The sequence below is a fragment of the Atractosteus spatula genome, chromosome 5 (genome assembly GCF_055471065.1).
Source record: "Atractosteus spatula isolate fAtrSpa1 chromosome 5, fAtrSpa1.hap1, whole genome shotgun sequence".
NCBI lineage: Eukaryota > Metazoa > Chordata > Actinopteri > Semionotiformes > Lepisosteidae > Atractosteus > Atractosteus spatula.
Genome location: NC_142710.1, coordinates 37,077,265 through 37,100,264, shown reverse-complemented (window position 1 = coordinate 37,100,264; position 23,000 = coordinate 37,077,265). Strand labels below are relative to the sequence as shown.

Below are 23,000 nucleotides of genomic sequence, written 5' to 3'. Positions count from 1 at the left end.
TTGCCTGTAAGCTTGTTCTGCTCAAACATTGCAAACGGGGGTTGAGCCCCCACCAATGAAAGACAATTGTACTTTGTGTTTCTGACCTAATTTCAAATATTTCACCGGTATTGGACAAATATCTGAAGCATTTTATTTTTTTGGACATTTTCAGGTTGGAATTGTTTAGGTCTTGTTTATGTTTGATCGAGTGTCACCTCTCTTACCCTATTCATACATAGCATATCATTGTTTTGTACCTGGTTTTAGTCTTATTTTTGTCATATGATCATTTTCTTTCTTATTTTTTAGTTTTTTTGTTTCTGCATTGTTAACATGATTTTTTTCTTTTTTCTTCATTTTTTTTTCTTTCTGCCATTCAGTACCTCCAGATGAAATGGCCCTTACTTGATGTACAAGCAGGAGGCCTACAAAGTAGGCAAGCACTTAAAGATGCCAGGTCCCCATCTCCAGCACACATCGTTGTAAGTAAACGCCAGTCAGTCCTTCAATTTTGTAAGCTTTTTTTTCATGTGCCATATCTCTCTGACACTTACAGATATAAGTTTGAGTAAATGAGGAATGCAAGCACTGGTGAAGGCTTGATCAATGCAGTGTAGGAGACCACCGTACTAAAATCATCCTTTTCTTTTAGTCTTTCTTCAGAGTTGCCTACAGCACAGTGTCATTGCTAAGGACAGTTGTAATAATTACATTCTTTCTCAACTATAGTTTCTTTTTTGTGTGTTTTTTGTTCCTATGCTTCTGTCACCTCAGCACTCGGAGATACAGTAGTTCAGGGGTAATGAGAAGTACTCAGAGGCAAACTGAAAGCCTGTCTGAAAGCCTCATGTAAAAGCCCAGGTGTTCCAAAGAAAATGGTTTTATTATTTGTTTTTTGAATTATCTTGACTCTGTATGAAGAACCTGGGGGTTAAAATTACGCTTAATATTTTTTTATCTTAAAAAAACATTTTGTGGATTACATAATAGGAACCCATTGTTCATGGTCTAGCAGAGGCCTAGCACTTTCAACACCATGTGAGCAAGGCCTTTTCTTTTTGTCATATTCAGCTGTCCTAATAAGGCTGTCAAAATAGAGGAAACTGTGCTCCTATTGAACCGGATAATTAGATGAACAAACCTGGTAGCCAGTGCTTATTATGTGCTTAACACTGACCTTTGACTTATTGGAATGTTTATTTACTGTTTTATTGCTATAATGTGAGTTAGGCCGATTTGTTAACTTGAGCCCCCCTTTTAAAAAAAATAATGCCTAACAAGGTGTGTCAGACTGACAATGAGGAAGTGCAAGATATGGATCTTATTTTGGCTGGATGTTGACGTCTTAATGCGAGCACCAGTGCCATGGAAAAGTTTGACTTGTGGTTTAAAGGACGGTTCTTAAAAGTAAAATGCCCAAGTGTTGCTTTAAAAGAGCATAGGTGTTATGGCTCTATTGCTCCTTGTTATTATGCTGCTTAAAACTAAAAATTAAACTTACTGGAAATGAGGTCATCGAAAAGAACAGAGTATAATAACGAGACTGTTCAGCAAGTTGTGCAGAAATAAAATTTAACTGCAACCGTAGAAGGAGCCCCCAGATTTGCCAGATTCTGATGCAAGTTTTCTTTCTCTCTGTGAAACTAAAATGCATAACCAGGATTTTTCACCTTCTCTTAAAAAAACAACTTAAACTCCTTTTGGCTGATGTTTTTAAAAAAAAAGTGGTTCTAGTCAGTTGAAAGTAAAAAAGTATTGTAAGAGACACAGCCCTCAGGGGCATGGGGCTAAGAGAGAGTGTTTATGCCTTGACAGTGGGTTGGGACCTTTCGGTGATGAGGTAGCTCACTTGTCTTGAAAGCTGGTGACTGGGGTTTGATTCCCAGTAAGACTTGCAAGTTCCCCTTGAGTGTTACAGTACTTACAGAATATTCTCACCCAAAGGTCATTCTGTGAAGATTTGAAAGGATGTTGTAAAGTAAATCTTAGAACAATCGGGCAATCTCGTCATGCGAATTTAGTGAGTTGGCACCCTACTTTGTGACTTAATAAGTGGCTTGCATTTTGTGGGAACCAAGCCTTTATTTGTTTTGACTTTGCTCGTAAAGTATTGTAAGTGAAAAATATTTTTGAAAACTGTCAAACAGGAAAGCAACACTGTGGGCTAATTTTAACAAAATGCTTTTAAAAATAACCTTGACAGAAAACTGCATTTATTTGAAACAGAAACTTATAAAGCATTATTTATAGCACAAAAGTGGTCTTGACGGTATGTTTATGGGAACAAAACAAAGTAGTTAATTTCCTGTTTACAATGGCAATATGTTCTTTTTATATCTAGGTTTAATAGAACAATACATTTTTAACTTTGACCATAAGAAGTGGGGGTAGCCAACAAAAAAAAATTATCAGACTGTGAGTCACAACATTGTAAATACTTCTTGAGTAAGGTCTTTTTATAGTGCCTTGAGACATTTTGTAAGTGTTGTTTGTAATTACTTATTCCAGAATTTAAACTTCTTTAGCCCTGAATTTAAGTCACAGTATCTGAAGTATCTGTGGCACAAACTAGAAATTTGTCCTCATCTTAATTGATTTTAAGCAGAAGTACATTTTAAATGCTGTCATACCTGTTTTTTTTAATTTGAGGTATTTAATCTATTTATAGAGGAATCCTACACATAGAAAAGGTTGTTTTACCCTTGTCTTTACAGCATAATACAATGCATAATACAATTTGAAGTGTATATATAACAATGGTGCCAGTTGCTTTTTTTTTACATCTTACACATTAATTATCTACCAGTATCTCGTGAAAGGTGATAGGAAGGGAAATTTGGTGCATCACCCAGGTGGGTGCTGCCCTTCAGTGGTGAATAAAGAGGATCTCTTTTAATAAGTACAATAGCTTGGGATGAAAAACTTTATACATTATTATTAGCATGCCTTGAAGCATTGATTTTACTCCATGTGCCTTTGGCTGCATGGAATCATGGATTACTGAACTTGACCATTCAGGTGTGAAACTATCCAGTCATTTTTATGTACATATTGTTTTCCTTCTAAATAAATCCTGAGATGAACTGTGCTGCATGTTTTTTTGTCATTCTGCTTTGCTTCATTTTTTTTCCTTTCAATTGGAAGAGATTGGAACCTTGACCCCTAGAGTTGGGAATGTGAATCTGAACAGGAGAGATAAGGGGGACACGGTTGATAGTGGTGAAGATAAGGAGCAATCTGAAGTTCAAGTGCCTCTAAATGAATGAAGAGAGTCCTAACTGGATTAGGTAAAGGCGTGAACAGAGAGAGAGTGAAATGACTTTTAAGGTGTGGATTCCTTGTACAGAGGAGTCCAAAAGATCCGTGCTAATGTTTTTTTTTTATTGAACTTTTTCTGCACCTTTTTACTACAACCTCAGGTAAAGCTTCGGAAATAAAGAACTGTGCCAGGATGCTGTCACCTTATTTTGTAGTAGTAAAATCAATCTGATCTACAGCAGTTCCCAACCAGGTTCATGAGAAGGTTTGAAGAGATACCGTGCAACTGTACTTCATCCATCATCCTTCTGTGGGATTATTTTTTGAAACATTTTTAATGCTTTATTTAAAGTTTACAAGTATGAAGTCAGGCCCTTTTGTATGTCTTGGTCATCTAGTTGCCAGAGGCTTAATTTTTCAATAAATCCTACAGAAAACCAGTGGGATTCTAGAAATTGACAATCAAACACTTTGTACCAAGCACCTTCAACTATTTGTGTAAAGAAGTATCTGCAGTTTTCCACCCCTTTTTCTACTACCGTATTTTAATTGTCTGTCCTTTTCTTCTTAAATTTTACACAAAGGCATTTGGGGCTGTTCTAAAACAACTATTAAAAGTCACAAGGGTCAATGTCCAAAGAAAAAAGTGCATAATAGCTAAAGGGAAGATGCAAATGTATAATAAAAGAAAATACATGTTGACCAAAAGAGGAAATCCTCTTTTTTCTAGTGCACTGGAACAGTCTTACAATGTGTTAAAATATAATTACCCGCGATTTAGGAGTTTTAAAGATTGTTGGTTTTCTAAAAGAGCGTTTTGTCAGTTTCATTCCGTTGACAGGTAAGGGTCAGGTCATAGCTTCTTATCCTGATCTTTGAGTTTTGGTTTTACTTTTAGTTTTATTTTGTAATATTGTGAGGAACTAAGATTCATTGAAAATACTGGCTATAATTATGGCTATGTCTGGTATGGGTCTCGTTGTCTACCCTTAGAATGAAGAGAAAGTAAGAGCAAAGATCTGAACTTACACTAACACATTTTGCTGTTGTATGCAGATTTAGTTGTTAAGGGGCATAGAATTAGGTTACAATATTTATAAAGAACAAAAACTCAGTATGTTGACATAAACTTTTTAACATCTGTGCGAAGAAAAAAAATTAACTTTTTTAATACAAAGTGTTTCATATTTAATGCTTTTTATTACACAAAGTCTTATATTTTGCCTCATGTTAAACAAAAATCAGACTGTGTTTGGTTAGGGAAATGTGGCAGGCAGTTGTTATTATTTCTATTTTGCAAACTGCTGAAGAGTGTTTGTTTTTTCTGAAAATATTAAAAATCTCGGTCTACTTAGAGCAAACGTACACCTAAGCTATCAAAACTACACTCGCTAGCATTGAGGTTTCTGAATGAAATCAAATACTAATTAAACCATCATATGTGTTTGGATAGCTTTTGCCAAGGTTTGGTGGAACTGCTGACTTTAGAGTGCAAGGAGGAGGATAAACTCCTAGCCCCCGATAGGAAACGTGTTACTTCGTGCTGGAATTTTACAGGAACACTCAACTGGTGCCTAGGATAGCTCAGGATCTCCATGACAGGTTGTGATATGAAGCAGCATGACAGCAGAGCTTGCACTATTCAGTAGTCACCCTTAGGACAATGCGGCATGGTGCATTATTGGAGTGGCAGGACTGTGGGTGACATATCGGGGGCCCTCACTTGAGCTAATGGGGGAATATTGCTTTAAACGCCTGTGCTGAGCTTTTAGTGCTTTGAACAGCCTGCATTCCAAGAGAAAGTCCAGGTGCGTTGCCTTTTGAGACCTGGAAGAAGTTATTTCCCTTTTTGTTAATGTTTTGGATAACACTTTGGATAACTTTAATGTAACTTTAAAACACTTTATATGTGGATGCATGTTATCGATCACTTTTGGTTTCATGGGAGATAGTCATCTTGTCTACAAGGGACAGCGAATTAATACACATGTAATAAACAGCACTGGAGCTGTTTATTAAATATATATAAACCATTTATATCAGAGAAAAAACTGTTTTTTGTTAATATCTACCACATTGAACATTTCTAGGGGTTAGTTCCTACTGCATTTTTTAACCCTTTTTAATGTTTGTTAATTTATTAAAGGTTATCAGAAAGCATACATGGAATTTGCAGCACATAAACTAAAACATAATAACAAATAACTAAAGCATAGTTTTTAATAGAGTTCTGATTTCACTCTAGCCTTAATTGATGAAATTTCAACTTTAGTTGCTCCTAACTGCGTGTGTTTTACATGGCTCATTAATAGTGCTCCATATTGGATGATTCATATGTATTTATAATCTTTTTTTTCCTTTCTGAAATAAGGATTTCATTAGGGCTAGCTTTCAAAATGAGAAAGGAAAGTTGAGAAGAGTTCTTATATGGCAGTAAGGCTGTTTAGCTTGGTACCGTTTCCTTGTATAGTTCAGTTTTCTTGTGGTATTGATGAGCATTCAGAAAACCAGTCCCCGCTGCTTCAGAAAACAGACCAATAACTAGAGCAAACTAAGTCAAGTGTTGAGGAGACGGTGAGGGTGGAGGCAGGAGGCAGGGGAAGTCACAAACATCTGTAAAAATGTGCTGCACTATCTTTTTTCTGTGGAGCTGCTAGTATGCTTCCTTACAAAAAACTTGAAAACGGATACCAGAGCTTTAGAGAGCGAACGTCTTTTCCAGAGTACCTCAGTCTGCGCTGGAGCGGGTCAGGTCTTAACGATAGTAGTTAAAATTGACAGGCTGGGAACTGGGGCAGAAACAAAAAATGTCATTCCCTGGGAGTCTTGTTCTCTGGACAATGTCTCCATTGTTTTCTGGGCTTTTCATAGGCAGCAGGGGATATTGGAATGTTAACCGTTTCCTAACCAGTTCCTTTCCAGCAACAATCAAGTATTTTCTATTGATTAAAATGCTGCATTGCGCTTTGCATGGGATGTTCCAGTTAGGTTGGTATAAGCAAAGGAATGTCAGCAGCAACACGTATAAAGACCTCTAAGGCCTTAAAGGTAATGAAGTGCTGTAAAGGTCTTGGTTTAATATCACTATTAACCAGTGATCCCTCTTCTGTGCCTTAGGCAGAAAGAGAAATATTTGTTTTGTACAAACTGAAATGGATAGATAGTATCTGTCAGTGGAGAACATTCACTGTAATACTATATCACACTGAGTGAAATAATAAGCTATCTCCAATATTACCTTACCTGGCTATGGCAGGGTATTAAGACAAAAGTCAAAGGCTATCTCTCGCATGTGCTTAGAGGATTCTAAATGTTTTTTTTATCTCTTGGAAGAAAATGCATATTTTCTTGGTTTTAGTTTAGATTTTGAAAGTGTTTTCTTTCCTCTGAATTGTGCACCTGCAGATTTGGAAGGTAATAAGCCCAACTGTGACACTGCAACACTTATACTATTAATGAGTACCCCTGTGCAGGATCTGGACTGTGTGTCAGCTTTTAAGGCAGTTCTGTTGTTGGTTGAAGCAATTTTTAAAATTATTTTCTGCAATGGCTGTGAAGGCTATCAGGTGCAGGAGATTTAAAACTAGCGATACAAAAGCAGTGCAATACATTCAAATAGTTTTGTACAGTATTCTGCCATCTCTGCTTTAGAAACATGACTTTTAGCAACTCCTAACTTATATAACTTTAAGAGGCAACCTGTAACACTGAGCATTGGATTGTTTCCATGAACAGAGATGATGTATGGTTTTCAATGAAAATACAATTTTGCCAATATCCATAGAAGCACAAGAATGCAGTAAATTAAAAAAGCTGTAGCAGACATTATTACTTATGGCAGTCAGAAGGTCAATAGAAGACTTTTGTGTTTGCTTTTATGATTGTGATTCAGACACCAAGAGTGTGTGTACAATGTCAAATCACTTAAGGTCACATACCAGCAATCGTAACAATCCAGCTTAGACAAAGCAGAGTTTCTTGTTACGTTTTATGAAACTTAAAACTACTTGCCTTATTGTATTGAGATCTTTTTATGTGGCATTAACTCTGTTTGAACTTCACTTCATAATGTGAGATCTATCCTTGTATTTCCAAGAGAATATACAGTAATATCAATGTTTTATTTAAAAAATAAAAGACTATTAAAAGTAGTGTCATACATTTTGAGTCACTAAATCTCAGAAATCCACCTTATGTTCAGTCAGTGATCCACAAAATTAATAACTTAATTTTTAAATGCCCACCGTGTTTCTTTCAGTAAGTGGGATAAGCTGGATTCACAAAGCTTTAACCAGTTGACCTGGGCCAGCTGTTTTGACGATAATACACTCTTCAGTTGGATGTTCCATATTAATGTGACATCACACCAGTTGTATTTAAGTACCTATTTGTTTGACTCTGTCTAAATGAAGATCTAGAAGCTGACTGACATTTTAAACTCTTTTTAAATCATAGTATTTAACTTTTGGTTCAAACACCAGTTGGCGGTTCGTGTTTCTGAGGTTCAAGGCAGCTGCCAGCAGTTATTTGTGGAATAAATGTCCACAGAAACAGAAACACGTTCACTGGCTGTACTGGTAGATCTGGCTAAAAGGGACTGTTATGTTGGACTGCTCTGGGGATAAACTACATAATTCTAGAGAGGATTTGGGGGGCTGTGTTATTTAATTTAATTCACCAGCTTTGACCTAGGATTCACATTCTGTCTAGGTTCTGTGCTGCTACCTGAAAAATGTCACTAATGACAGTGTAGCTTTTGTGTCACAGAGGGACTGACAAACTCCAGGACTCAACGTCTGCAGAGTTCTCCAGATGTTTGTGCACATTGGCTCAAAGGAACAAGTAAATGTTAATTCCACACTGAAAATTAGAAAGAAAAAAAAACTTTTTGGCTTCTGGTGTGACACACACAAAACATGTTTCTTTATTTCTACTTTTCTATGTGGAATTAACCTTTACTTATTCCTGAGTTTTCTAGATGTTATTGTAAATATGGTCTTAATTGAGTTTATTGCTTGGAAAAAGAGGCTGAACCAGTTGTTTTTAGGTCTACATCAGTTGTAAATTGAAAAATATCTGTGAAGCCTATAGGACCCTTGAGGCCTGAAAATACCCATTGCTTTTGTAATGCTTTCAGTGTAAATCGTCTCTGAAAGCATTATATTGTGCTTTTTCCTCTTTCCTTCTTAAATCCTCCTCTTCACCTCCTCATTCTTCTCCTCTTTTCCTCGTTGTTCTCCCTAGGCCTAAAGGCATACATATAGAGTGGGTTGTTAACCACCGTTGTGAATAAATACTTGTTCCTCTGCTCTCATGTATAAAATTATAAAAGGACATCAAGTAAAATGTGAGCAAAGCCCAATGTTAATAACCTGCAGAAGCAGCTGACTGATATCAAACCAACGATAATCTCATATTCTCTGTATCTGTATGTCTAATGTGGTTTGGCATGCTCTCCGGAGACCTAAGATTTAAAAAAATAGGTTGTAGGATTTTGAAATACATTCTTTACATTCATGGCCTAGTTGGATAATGTGCGTTTATAATTGTGTGACTCGGGACGTACATCTTTCCATTTCAGGGACCCCTCTGCTTGGAATTCCCCGGACAGGGAGATCTGAGTCTTCACCAATTTCAGTTGGTGAGAATTGAATTCCAAGTATCTTGTAGCTGGTTTTAAAATGCAATGTTTGATTATAATCTACTTTGTGACTGCTGCGTGTGCAGTAACTGTCTTCCATATGCTCTGTGTAGTAGGTGCTTCCAAAAAACAAAGCTACCCATTACACCTCAGCAGGATGCTGTTTTAAAATGATTAGAATTAATTTTTTTTGTGGAAACCTGGAAGAAGCTTCACAGGACTGAGTAATCAAATACTACAGTGCTCTTTCTTGTGGTTGTTCTTGACTTTAAAAGGAGTAGGTTGTAAGATGATTGTTTTGTTTTTTTGTTTATTTACAGGGTTACATTCTATGAATCATTAAGGCTTCTTTACATTTTTCAGCAAAGAAATCCCTTTAACCTATGAGGAAACAGTTACTGCACACATGTATGAAGGGCTGGTGGGTAATCTCTACTGCTGGGTAATGCTGTTTTTCACGAAATGCCTTAGTGTAACTGTTTTAAAAAGAAGCCATCATTTCTGTTACACTGCTTACTGATGTGCATGTAAAGACCTGTTGATTTAAAAAAGTTTCAAAAAAGGTCAAGCAATTCTTTGGTAAGATATGCTTAACTGTATTAGAACAAAAATGACTGTCTTTTTCATCTAATTATTTGGTGCAGAATGATGCAAGAAAACACCGGGAGTGGAGTGTTAAAATATGCCAAGTTTTTGCCCCCCCTGCAGCGTTATTTTGGTTAGTCAGTTTCTGTAGGAGGTATAAACTTTGGTGTGATTAGTACATTTCTGTTGTCCAAATGTTTCACTTTCCCTTAGGTTATAGAAAAGCGATCAGCATGTTCTAACCTCTTTCATGTCCTTCAGAAACATTCAACTTTTATTTATATATTTATGTACATTCACCTTCTTGTCATTTAAAGCAGCTTCAAAGGCATTGAATATTGATGCAGTTCTGTATTCCACTTGTCATATTTAGAAGTATCATTTGAGTTTCTCTTATTGCCTGTTGATTTTTGGTGAAAAAATACATTTTTGGGATAGCTTTTGTGCTTTACTGAGTTGATCTGCTTTCTTTGGAAGATCTCTTACTGCTAGAACTTGTTTTGCTAGCTTCAGATGGAAATTCTGGGTGTGTCATTTTCTGTCTTCAATTTTCTCTGTAATAGTTTAGTGAACCATGAGCTGTGTCAAAGGTTGACAAGCTGAGCAGCACACAAACTGCATTTACTGGTACTGAGAGAATTCATAAACAGAACATCCTTGTTTCAGTGCATTTGGGTAGCCAATATTTGGTTACAGGATTAATTAGTAATAATGAAGCCCAGTGGATGAAGTCATTGTGTACATCACACATTGTCTAATTCCTTGACAGGTTATGAAGAGAGTCTTGCTCTCAGCTAGTGTTTCATTTTTCAATTTTTGATTGTGATACTGGAATGAGATTTGGTGTGTGACATTGATGGTATACTTAGGAATTTGTCTGTGCGTTTTCACACTCTAGTCCATTTTGTAATGGTTGTTTTAATTTGAGGGTTTTTATACAGTTATAGCATGTCTGTGGTTGCTGTTTGAAAATTGCACTCCTTTCACGGAAGCTGTGGTGTCTTGGTATATTACCTCATTGTTTTCTGGCTGTTGTATGTGGAAGCACTCCTATGCAACAGAGATGAGTAGTAGGGACCCATTCATGAAGAAAATCACTTCTGCACAGTTGCTTTAGTGAAATCAAATCTGTGAAGAAGTGCAGTCAGAGATGCACTCAGTCCATATACTTGGTTGTAGCTCATTTGTTTGTGGGCAGTTACAAGTTTTCAAATGTTGTGTTAAGCTTCGAGTGTTGCAGGCCCCCAGCTTGGCTTCAACCCATTTAGCTGGCTGTGGTTCTGAATAACTGTGCTAATCAGAAAGCCAAGCTCGCATTGTGGGACAGATGATTGCATGTGCCTTTGTGTGAGGTGTCCACTCAACCCTGAATTCTGAAGGGATTGCTTTGTAGTTATTTGTTAAAGTGTAAAAAAAAAACAACAACAACAGCAGCAGCTTTCTAAATGTGTCAGAATCTTTTAGAAGCAGTGTAGAGTTTTCTGTTATGACGAAAAAACCACATTGACATTTTGTTTAAAGATTAACAAGAAAACATAGGAGGGAATGTACTGAACTTTCTGTGGCTCCTTTCATACAAGACATCCCAAAGAATTATTTAAAAATGAAATATAGGCATATGATTTCTTATCTTAGCTTAAGTGCATTTAACTGGACCTTTTTTAAGATCATGCAGTTATACCGGAAGCAGAACTGATTCTAAGCAGTATTTACCTGAAAACCTGTCAAGAAGCGGATGCAGTCAAGTGTTCTTTGCCTGCTGTTTCCTGACAGGTTAAGAGCTTGTGAGATCTTTTCTCATTGGACGTTTAAGGAAAGAAAATTCTGATGGAGACTTCTTGAGGTTAAGCCACTGGTAGTTGTCTGTTGTGGTCAATGGATAAGGAACTGTGACGATCACAATGTTAAACATTTTATAATCCCAATTTTGTAGGGTTTTGTTCTCCTCAATTGGTTGAGGTAAAAGACAAGAGAAGCCAAGAATTTTTGTAGTGTTTGCTCCTCCTTCCTCTGCTCCCCCCATACTTTATTTCTGTGGTGGAACTGAGTGCGGTTGCACCGTATTATTGCTTCAGCAGTTTTCACGGAGAACTTGTTTTGACAGAACTCCAGGTGTCTCATTGTTGGGCCTGCTATGGTTCAGCAGATTTACCAATTAGTGTCAGGTCCAGTAGGGAGGGGTGGAGGGGGAAGGGGGGGAATTTGGAAGGTCATGTGGCGAAAGGGGCGCTCAGTAAGTTGATATCCGGCGTTCAGTTGGAATAGTGTAATGGAGTGGCTTGGGAAAGTTTAGTGTTGAGTGACAAATACTAACTCCGTCTAACAATGGCTAAGAGGGATATAAGAATTCTTTACCTGTCCCCTTGGTTTGTATTGTTGCCTTGACCCTGTACTTTGGAAAATGTAGTAGTGACTAATCATAGCCCCAGATAAGTTTTTTGTTGTTGTTTTTTTGTGATTTTGTTGTGATTTTAAAACATAAATCCTATGGGCTCTACTGTTGTTGGCACCATGTTTTGTATTCGTCACTCACCGATATGTCAGTTTGGAGTCAAGATGCTATACTTACAAAAGGGAATGCATGTGCTGAACTTGTGGAATGTTTATTTTAAAATCGGATGGAAATCATTTCTACATTTTTAAAGTATTATTGGCTTTGCCTGGGTGTTTTCTATCTGTTGTTGTTTCATTGTGTGGTAGGTTAGTTTTGTTTCCATTTAAATGACAAATTTATTGTTTTGGAGAGGATGGAGTATGATTCGCTGTGTGCGTGCATGGAAGACATGAGTTTAACAAAGGATACCTTTTTCCCGTAAAGCTTTCCCAACCGTTTCTCCTCTTAATGTGCTCAGACCATCCGGTTACAGGTGGCTGACGGCACCTTCGAGTGTGAAAATCACAACAGGCCACAGAGCACTCTGGCACACGGTGGACAAGGGGTGTGTAGGAGAAAAAGCTCATTAAAATGGCATTTGCACCTGTCTAGTCCATAAAAAAGCAGTGTGTATTACACTGCTGTCAAATAATTAACTGAAATTACTAATAAAAGGGTTATTTCGGTTTTATTATAAATGTGGAGACATCTCATTAAGCAAGAGATTTTTAGCAAGTTGCTAGAAAAAAAATGCTTGTAAGCCACTCAAACCACCTACGGATCTACAGCACATTAGCCCTTAATCCATTGTTTAGATTGGAAGGAAGCCCTGAAGTTTGAAGGACAATTAAAGAGAGTTTATTCATGGGTCAGTTTGGCTGGTTTACACTCTAGGGAATGAGGGTGGTATGGCTGACATTTCCACAGAAGAATTTATTGTTATGACTGAATCCTGTGTGACAGTTGAGTTTAACACCTTCTGAATGTGTGAATATGGGCTAAGGATGTTGATTGGTCCAACTGCAAGTTAAAGCGGCAGAGATGGTGTCAGAAAGTGCTAAAGGATTATTTAGGAATACTTGGTGTCTGATTTCTGGGGAAAAAAAAGGCTTTGCATTGTTCATTTTTCTTTTCTTTATTACTTTCAGATGTGTGTGTCACTCAGCTCACTCTCAGAGTGACCAAATATCCAAATTCAGTTTTTGGTTTGTGTAACAATTTTAACATGTTATGGATTTATAGGAAGTTTGTTTTCAAATTATTTTAAAAAATGGGATCAAAGGTGAGAGTTGGTATGGCAGTTCCTCCCAGCTGGTATAAACATATTTTTGTTAAGTAATATGTTGGATGTGGCTCATTTGTAATATTAATATTTTAGACCTAATTGTGAAACTTAATCTTAAACACACAAGTCTTTGTCATTTAACTCCAGTATATAAACCCATCTCGCAAACAATGTAATGTTATTGTCAGCAAACCACTTAAAGGTAAACCATTCATTTTCAATAGTCTAATACAAGGTCATAGTGAGCCAAAGTCTATCATGGTAACCAGCTGGCTAAAGGCCGGATAAAGAGTAAACCAAAGCTTCAAATCTTTGATATTATATTCTTAAAGATTTAGACTGAGGTTGTAGGTGGTTAAATGGTCTTTTTCATTTAATTGAGATAAAAAACATGAAGTTTTCTTGACACAGTTCTGGAAAATCACCACAAAATGCCATCTGAACAATTTTATTTTTAGTGTCGTAAAGTCTTGTGGATCTGCAGTGAGCTTTGTGTTATCTTTTTGTGTTTCCAGTGTGATTTGCTCTCTGAATAACCCACACGTTAATTTACCAGACAGTCAGAGCTACACTAGAAATGGTACACTAGAAAATAAAAAGTTGTTGAAGCTCATTGAGGTGGATGTGAGAAACTATCATGCATATTTATTAAAAAGGGAAAGCATGAATCAGTTTTCAAAAATTAAAATTCCGAGACACAAATGAGTACAGCTGCAGTACTTATTTATACTTTACTTATACCTATCATTGCACGTTTTATGCATGTGTAATTTTTATTTATTGGGTAAAGTTTGCAGTATTTGGGCAGTCATGAAAGCATTCATTTAAAAAACTAATAAAAAAATGATGATGACATTACTCTTTAATTCAAAAACGTGGAATTCTTTGTTTTGGAATCAGACAGTTGATCTGTCCTCTTGATTCTCTCAGCGATTCTCTTAAATTTCCTCCGACAACATTATATCCAGCTTGGGGGGGGGTCAATCCATGGCTGCAAGATCCATGGAAGGCAGGGAAACGGGAAATGAATTGTGTGAGCAGCCTGTTGCTAGTGGGAGTCAGCGTGGTTCCCAATCTCTTGTCTCTTCAGAGCGATATGCTTTTCACTCAAGCGTGTGGCTAAGCCAGAGCCTCTAGTTTTTCTCTCTCTTAGGAAAACAAAGTTGGCAGGGAGATAATGTTTGGGGCTTAACATGAGACAGGATTAGGGTCAGAGGTGAGCGTGGGGGCTCTCAGTCAGCAGACATCCATTTTTACGTGTCATCAGTACCAGCCCTTGTCAGATCTGGCTGTATTTACAACAACCTACAGTGACAGGTGAGGGGAACTCTTGTGTACAGGAGGATATGTGAACAGAACCCATCAGCCAGCAGCTTGGTGGGGAAAGTGTGTCCTGTGATGATGTGTTACTTCCAGAGTTAGGTTGGTGCACAGATTTGGGGTGTTTAGTTTGTTTTTATTGACCATACACCACAGCCCAAAAAATAAATGGGTCTTTAAATAACTACAGAAGTCAGGCATGTGAGTGACATACAATAAGTGACCTCCGCTAACAGAAACTGCGTTCTTCAAGAGTATGCTCTCAAGACTGAGGCATTTATTTCAGGGAAGTCTGCATGTATTTTGATTTTATAATTTAATATTGACCAAACAAGAAATATATGTGTTGATAAAGCACCTGTGAAGTTGCTGAACTTTAGTCGTTTTATAACAGTGAATGAACTTTTATAGCCACTATCTGGGAAGAATCAGTCACATATGTGAAGGCTCTAAATGGATGCTATTTCAACATTATTAACCCTAACATATCCCTGTCGCCATGTTTGTTTAATGATACAGCTGTGTAAAGCTCCACTGTTACATCTCCAGCAAGAAGGTTCTCCATCACTGGAGCTTTTTGATGGGAATAGTTGCAAGTATCTTCTTAGGAATTTAAAATATAATTTATTCCTACAGGATGTCGAGTTCTCATTTCTTTTTTTAAAAATAATTTTAGAGTGAAATTTAATTGGAGGTTTAGCACTGTCTCCATCTTGTGTTCAGACTGCAGACAGTGACTGCTCCTGTTCTGAAGGTTGCTTCAGATTTAGCATATCCATCAATTATAAAGAGGATTATATTCAGAATAAAATATTATATTTGACTTTTTCTGTGGCTTATAAAAACTGTATTAAAGCACATAATTCATAATATTATTTAAAGGCCTTTTGGCTGCATCTGACATCAATAGTACATAACATGGAATCTTGTTGTCAGGTATTCAGTTCATTTCAGTAAAAGTGGCTTTTATTTCTTCTCTTCCCTTATATTCTAACACAAATATTCCCTTGTAGAGCATCCTACATCAGTATTGTGTTCAATCAGTTTACCTTGAAGTATTGTTGTTATTTAATTGCTGGATTCTTACAAATATTTATGCTTCCACTATTTTTGTCTTGAGAATTGAACATTATTTTAAAAATAGACCAATTACTTCATGCTGCTCAGGCATTTCGAAGTGTAATAGAAATTCTTCCCTGCACCTGAAGAAGGCACCACAGCCGAAACATTGTGTCTCATTTCTTTTCCTTTCAGCATGGAATAAACCTTTACCTGTTCCTCTGTCTTCCCTGTTGTCTTTTGGTGTATTTTGTGTTGCAGTTGTGGAGAAAGTAGGATTTCTCTTCAGTTTATTGATGCTTTTGTCTGACCTTTTTACCACAAACCAGGCTTGTTGTTGCTGATCAATTTAAAGCTGGCTCTTAAATGAAATGTTACACTTCTTCAGACAGCAAAAGTATTTGACCTAAACCAGGCTCTTCTCTAATGACTAATATCTTTTTTTACATTCTTTGTATAAAAGGACTTGCTGTAGAGTATATTGTAGAAAATGTAATAGGAACATTTGTTCCTATACAGGGAAAGAAGCAAGAAGCAGTTTTGAGCCAAATGCTCAGTAACCACTTCATATCCTTTTCTAAACTTGTAATCTAGCTTTTATCAAAAAATCTTGATGATAAACACAGCTCTCTAAATACCTGTTCCTCAAAGCAGTTTTTTTTTTCTAATGTACTTGTATATTGTGAGACTGAGAACCGAGAACTGGACAGAACTGAGAGTTGGCCAGTTTCGATTTCTAAAAAAAGATGTGACTTTGTCTTTGAAATAGTCAGTGTCGATTGATTTATTGAGTGATTGAAATGGGGAGGAGCTAGGGGAGATAAATTAATTTAACAAGCCCCGTAATAGTAGCACTCAAGGGTCATGGAGTGTGGTCACACTCGAGTAATTGTTATCTTCTTTTAAACTGTGCTTAGGGTTGTTACAAACCAATCCCGGACAAGCTTGCTTCAGTGTAATGTAATTCCTTACTATGTAATTACTTGGACGGTTGCCATTTAAACGCTGTGGGGAGCATGAAGCATTGGAGCATTCACTATAATGCCTCTTAAAGTTATGCAACAGAGCAAGGTTAATTTATACTGCAGCTGTTTTGCATCGCAGTGCGGTTTTAAAAACAAGAGGAAAGAAAAGTTTACCTTGCTTGAGAAATAACCACAGTGACATAAGAAATATATATTTTTATTTTCTTTTTATAGTTGCAAAAGCACACACACACATATTAAGAACTATATGTATATACAAAAATGCATCGTAAGTTAGGGACTGGAAAGTTTGAAGGGAAATGAAAATCCTAAAGGCTTTCTTGAGTCATACAGAATAAAAAAAAATGGTGTTTTTATAAAATGCAGTAAGTTGGTACTCCCAAGTTTCCCTTTCATATGGTTTGGTATTTTATAGTAAAAAAAAATGAGCAAACCTTTGATTGTTTTCCATAGGTCTACACAAGGAGAATAATAGCAACAAGCTTTTTTTATGATAAGGAAACTCTCAAGAAGGTTAAAGTATTTTTTTCTTCTGCCCTTGTTATCTGGAAAAAAATAACTTTTCAGTCAGAAAGGCACATCTATGTTTTGATGCAATGCTAATGTCTTATGTTCTACTTTTGTCTGATTTGTTATGAACCTGTTTTTGCATAGCAATAGTGTACACAAAGTATGGGCAGCTTAAATGTAGTAGGCAAATGCTAGATGGTTGTATTTGTTTTAGTATTTGCAAGAGGAAGGAGGCACATGGGATAATTTATAGTGGCTTCAAATGATATTTCACATTGCTTGCCTTTGGAAACCAAAAATTATGATTTGGTTTAGTTCTTAAGTGAAATGTTCTAATTGGAGCCTCCAGTGGACACTCTTCCTTTTCCGGGATACACTGAGATGAGAGGTTGAAAATGGAGCATAAAGTCTGATCTGGTCCCTGACACCTAAATTGAAAGTTCGTATGGGTATGTGTGTGGGGAAGCTTTTACTGTAAATGCCTGCCCTCTGTAAAGCATCAGGAGCTCTCCAATGCCTCAGATATTAATGGTAAATCAGACATAACTTCCTACGATTTGATGGCAATAATTAAGATGTAACTTTAACTTTTCCTCTTACTTATCTCTTTTTAGTTCCGAAATCTCAATATGTTTTCCCCAATCACTGGCAGTATGGGAATCGATCACGGACAGAATGTTTAAATTCGCTTAAAAGAAAGTGCTGATCAAAAAAAGGTCTTTGTAGCTTTGAACTTATCCTTCACTTTTTCCTTTTGCATCAAAAGAAATCAATATGTGAAACTTTTCTGCTCTTTTTTCTCTCTTTTATTATTGTTTGTTCGGTATGTCACTAGAGGAAACATTGAAAGAAAAAAAACAGTGAAATGACACAATATAGGAAGTTGTCCATGTTGAGTGCCTCTTTGGTTGCGAAAATCAATCGAGGATACACAGATACAAACAATACAAAGAAAAAAGTGTGCTGTACTTTTGAGAGGGATGCTAGAGAGTCTTTTGTTTAAACCTGTGGAAAAAAAACAAGATATAAAAATGAAGGAGGGTTTACCTTGTAGGTTAAATGTGTAATTTCTTATGTATTCTTCAATATTATTGAAGGCTCCTTACAGAGTTTTACTAGTGTCATATCTGGACAATACTTGTCACAAAAAATATTCACATCAGTCACTGTCCCTAGAAACTTACAAAACACTGAACAGGTTGGTGTGCAAATGAAGACAAATTAAAATGAACGAATAGGCGGAAGGCTCTTCGGAATGAAATACCCATGAGGATAGCAAGTGTGAGAAGTAAAAACATGGCAGGAGTGGTTATAATAATAATAATTTTTGTTGTTTAAACTGTTGTGGAAAAAGTAAAAGTCCCCTGGAACTTCTAGAGGTAATTACACAACGGGCTCATGGTTTTTATTTTTTGTTCTTTAAAAATCCCAGATAAGTGAAACTGTCTAAGAAGCCTGTGAAAACTACACTTGTCACACTAACCAAATTTCAACCACAAGCTTCATTTTCTGCCTAAAGAAAGGGTGCTGCTACTCCGTTGGATTACTCTAAGCATAATTTTTTTTCTTTTCTTTTTTTTGTAAGGCTTCCTGTTTTGAAAACTATTAAGGATGTGAATTTCCTTGCAGAAAGAAGCCTTGTCCTTTTGAAAACTGTCCAAGTGCAACATAAAAAGGGCAGATAGATCCTTATCTGTAAACAGCCAATTGAAGGAAAAACCCTTTTCCCTGAACTGACAGATTAATTAATCGTTGGGGGGGAAGACACGTCTTGCTTTTAAATTAATAAAATAACTAAGTGATAATAAGTACAGAATACGTTTTCTATGCAGGAACAGCTGTATTTAACTTTGCATGCAGTCCTTTTCAGTGCGATTGTTTTTCGGAAGTCGTTGTATCTCCCCCTGAGAATAGATGATCGCATCCCTCAGAGGCTTATTCTAGTGTTAAGACATTTCTGATCCCTTTCCAAAAAATTAGCCCCATTTCCCCCCCTTCAACAACATGAGGACAGTGTATTCCACAGATAATCCACTAAAAAAAAAAGATATGAATGGAACATGACATGCGTTTAAAGGCTTGCTTGCTTTTCTGTGAATGTGGACAAGAGGGCAGAGAGGTTAATGGCATGAGCCAGCTCAGCTGAGCTCATTCTTTATCATTGCCACCTGGTATTGTCCGTGGCGTGGTCCGATGTTATGCCTGAAGAAGAGATACAGGGAGGGGGGACAGTCCGCTGGGAACTAGATTTGAACAGATTGTGCCCACATTTTCCTTCCAAGGGCTCAAATGTTGATCCAGATTATGACATCGGTGAAGCTGGTGAGGTCACTTAACCCCCAGGTCTGGACCTAGTTTCAGGAGCAAAAAATTCAGTTTGAGGTAAATCCAATGAGGAGTACTTCAAGAGTTGGCCACTGTTAAATGTAAAAGGTATTAAGCAATGATCATATTTAACATGTATATTTTGCATACCTTTAATGATTTCACAAGGTTTTGGGCAGTTGTGTCATTTAGCTGTCCCAGTTCTATAAATTTAAATTGAATCAATGCCAAAAACCCATGGAAAATGTACTTGTTTTTCAGAAATATTATGTCTAAAAGGAAATGGCTGCTGGGATAACACGGCTACTCAGTGCCTTCTTCGAGACATTTTCCAGAAATTGAGCGATTCTTGGGAGAAAAAGTTACCTTTTTCGGTACACTTTGTCCCATTTTCATTCAAATAAAAAAAGCAAAATCAGATTGAAAGTTAGTGAACATTTTTTTTCCTCCTTTGGTTAAATTACAGCTTTTCAGCCAGAATTATGGTCTGCCGAGAGTGATTTGTGCATCATTATGTTTCTGTTTAGTAAGGGTATGGTAGTTAACCACTTAGGCCAGTTTTTTTGTTTTCTCTTTTATAATTCACAACACATTTCTCTTAATTGGGCAGAAATGTCTGGTGGTTTGCACTGACAGTAACCAGTTCTCTGCAAGGGGTGGTTGGGGAGGGGAGGGGCTGGTGGGAGGTGGAGGGTGTAGTCTGGACTAGCATAGAGGTTTAGGGATATCTTATCACCCCAACTCCTCCCACAGCGTGGCCAGCTTGTACTCCTTAATAAAAGTGACTCGGTTGTAATTGAACTTAATTGCACCCTTTGGGCATCATCAAGTGGAGTGTTACTAAACAAACTACAGCAGGGCAGGCCGTTTCTGGTTGGGTTTCACCATAATTCTCCCACTGAATGGGCAGGCAGGGAGGAATGGTTGATTAGCTCTGAAGCGGACGGGCCTCCTAAAGTTTTCATTTTCAATCTCTTTAAGCACAGGCTGTTGTAGAGTTGTGAGCCTACAGGACCCTGCCAGGACCGAGTATGATGTAGCTCCTTATAATCTGGCATACATTCAGGCCCTGTTTAAGTGAGTGCATACATGCTGGATTATTACTTACTGTAACTGACATGTTGAATGTATCAGTATTTTAAAAACATTTAATGTCATTTATGTCTTGTGTGCATATAAATCTACATACAGAATGTGCACAATTGAATTTTGTCACGGAAACATCCAAATATCTTTGAAGTTACAAAGGCAGGACCCGTAATTCTTTACCTAAGTGACAATGGAAATGAACAGTTAAAATTTATTCAGTTTAGAACATGTTGTCAGATCAGTAAGACCATGAAGCAGATGATGTGATGTAAAGAAAGGGCTACCTGATCAGGGCTCTGGTTGAAAGCCTGCAAATGGTGATTTCAGAAGGGGTCTGTAGGGTTCACTGAACCTAATTGATTGAGAGATTCAAGCACAATTTAATAATTGAAATGGCAAGGCTATAGCTGATGTGGTGGACCTCTGCAGTTTTGACCCCCCCTGTTCCTTGAGCTTTGACAGTTCCCAGATTTGAGACCCACACTGAGAAGGAATTAGACTAATCACAGAAAGAGCTATGTTTCTTGTAGTTTTTGTGGTATATGCAGGTTTGTTAGAAAGTGTAATAGATTTTTATGCTGCATTTTAGTTGCCTTGTTGTCTTCTGAAACATAATAAGGCATAGCACTGCTGTGTGATTGTGTTGCAAAGAAACTGAAAATTGAGCCAACATAAACCTACTCTAGGTTGAAATTGGATCATTTTAGCTCTTAATATTGAGGTTTTGAGCTTCTGTCAGGAGTCTTTTTCATGTTATTCTACCATCTGCTAGGGAGAAGGTGTACTGTACTATCAGTATTATTTGCTGATTTTTGTTACACAAAATAAAACCAGAATAGAGTATTAGTACCTAAAGATCAGGGTAGGAGTATTCTTAGAGTGGGAACCATTTTGTACCTTGAGTTTTATTAACATCCCTCAGTTTTGTGGTGCTGCTGTCACTACAGAGTTGCCAGTTAGAGGAGTGAAGTCATCACTCACTGACATTTCCCCAAGCTTACCCAGTGCTGGAAAATTTCAGTGGTCAATGTTACATGGCAAAGTAAAGATAGTGGTCAAGCTGAGCTAAACCTAGTGACACCTGGTCTGCTAATCGGGAAATCCTAGTTGTAAATGTGATGATGAAACTACCCAGCCTTGAGCTGGAAGGAATATTCTACAGATAGTGTGCGTGTAGTTTCCTTATTCTCTGCATCTGTAGCTCAGACAGGCCCGGAGACGTGAAATGAGCAGATTATAAATTGAGCTGGATAAAATGGAGGCATTACTCTTAATGTCTGAAAGTAAAAATTGTTTTTCTGTTTGACTAGAATGTTTGGTATAATAAAAATACTGTATGAATGCCATTCACAGAGAAACATCCAAGCATTTTTTTGCAAAAGCCGGAGGAGTATCTAAAGAGATTTTTAATTGTATTTGCTTTTCTGAAGAATGACCTTAGTTGTTGTTTGGGACTGTTTCTTTACCAAGGAAAGGAAGAAAGGAATTACAGTGATATCAGTATAATTATTTCCCTTCGGTATCATACATTTGCAAATGTTTGGTATCTGTGTATTTTCACTGCCAAGGTTACCTGACATTAATGTAAACATCATTGGGAATTAAGGTCACATATAAGGAGAAATTAAAGGGCTTTTATGGCATTCCCTCGTGTTGTTTGAAACAGACAATGTTTGAAACTATGCTCTACAGTAAACAGAGATCCAAATGCAAGAAAGGCCTTGTGAGAACTGGGAGTGGAGAAAAACAAGCTGTACTTTATAAGATGTGCACTGGCCAGTCTGAAAGAGAAAAATTCTCATTTCAGAAGAGGAATCGGGATTTGTTCATAGATGCAGGGCATAATTGAAGTACTTAGTCACCTCTTACCTTGCAATGTGCATCCCTTATGACTGTAACTTATTTGTGGAAATTTTAAAAGCTTTAAACCTAATTGTAAAGTGTGCAGATGTTGGTACCTTGTCAGTGTCTAAATATCTAATGTTACAATACACTTGCTGAAAAGGCCGGATTTTATCATATTGGTTAGATATGAGTTTCTTAATGTGCTAAAAACCTCTTTGGTTCTATAAACTCGCTGCCCTTTTCCAACACTAATAATTGAATTTAGAACACAGGTGGGCAATCCTAATGCTGTCAGGCCAGCAGGTTTTCATTCCAACTCGACTCTTAACTTAAATCAGCTCTTTGTTTTCTTAATGGGACTAAATTATTAACTTCTCCCGGCTGGTGCTTTGCAGGGACCTAGAAAACCGGCAGATACACCAGTTCTCCATAACCAGGATTGCCCACCCCTGGGGTAAAAAGAACAAAACTGGTGAGCTCTTTGACACAATAGTGGTAATAAAGTCTTGTGAGTTGACTGCTCGAGTACCGAATGTTGCAGTCAGCACATACAGTTTCTAGACTGCACTGGTATTGACCTAACTACCGTTCTGCAATCTAATTTTTTAAGTTATGCATGGACTTTGCTTAGCAAAGGCAATGGTGTGCACCTTAGAAAAGCCATCTTGAGTTGCTCAGCTTTAACAACTCTGTAACAGCCCTATCTATAATATTGCATTCTCCTGTGCTTTTCTCTAGTGC

The 23,000-nt window shown here is 37.1% G+C and overlaps 1 protein-coding gene across 11 annotated transcripts in view; it reads left to right on the top strand.

Annotated features, from left to right (window-relative positions):
- tcf7l2 (transcription factor 7 like 2) overlaps positions 1-23,000 on the top strand; it is a 109,095-nt gene that overhangs the window by 36,995 nt on the left and 49,100 nt on the right. For 6 of the 11 annotated variants that reach the window (XM_088915840.1, XM_088915841.1, XM_088915839.1 and 3 more), the window contains exon 4: positions 363-464. The exons of 1 other annotated variant lie outside the window; for it this stretch is intronic. In XM_088915840.1, the coding sequence (XP_088771966.1) occupies positions 363-464 (102 nt within the window). Of the gene's footprint in view, positions 1-362; positions 465-8,821; positions 8,882-23,000 lie in introns of all 11 variants that reach the window. 4 more of the 11 variants (XM_088915835.1, XM_088915836.1, XM_088915834.1 and 1 more) reach the window with 1 other exon arrangement.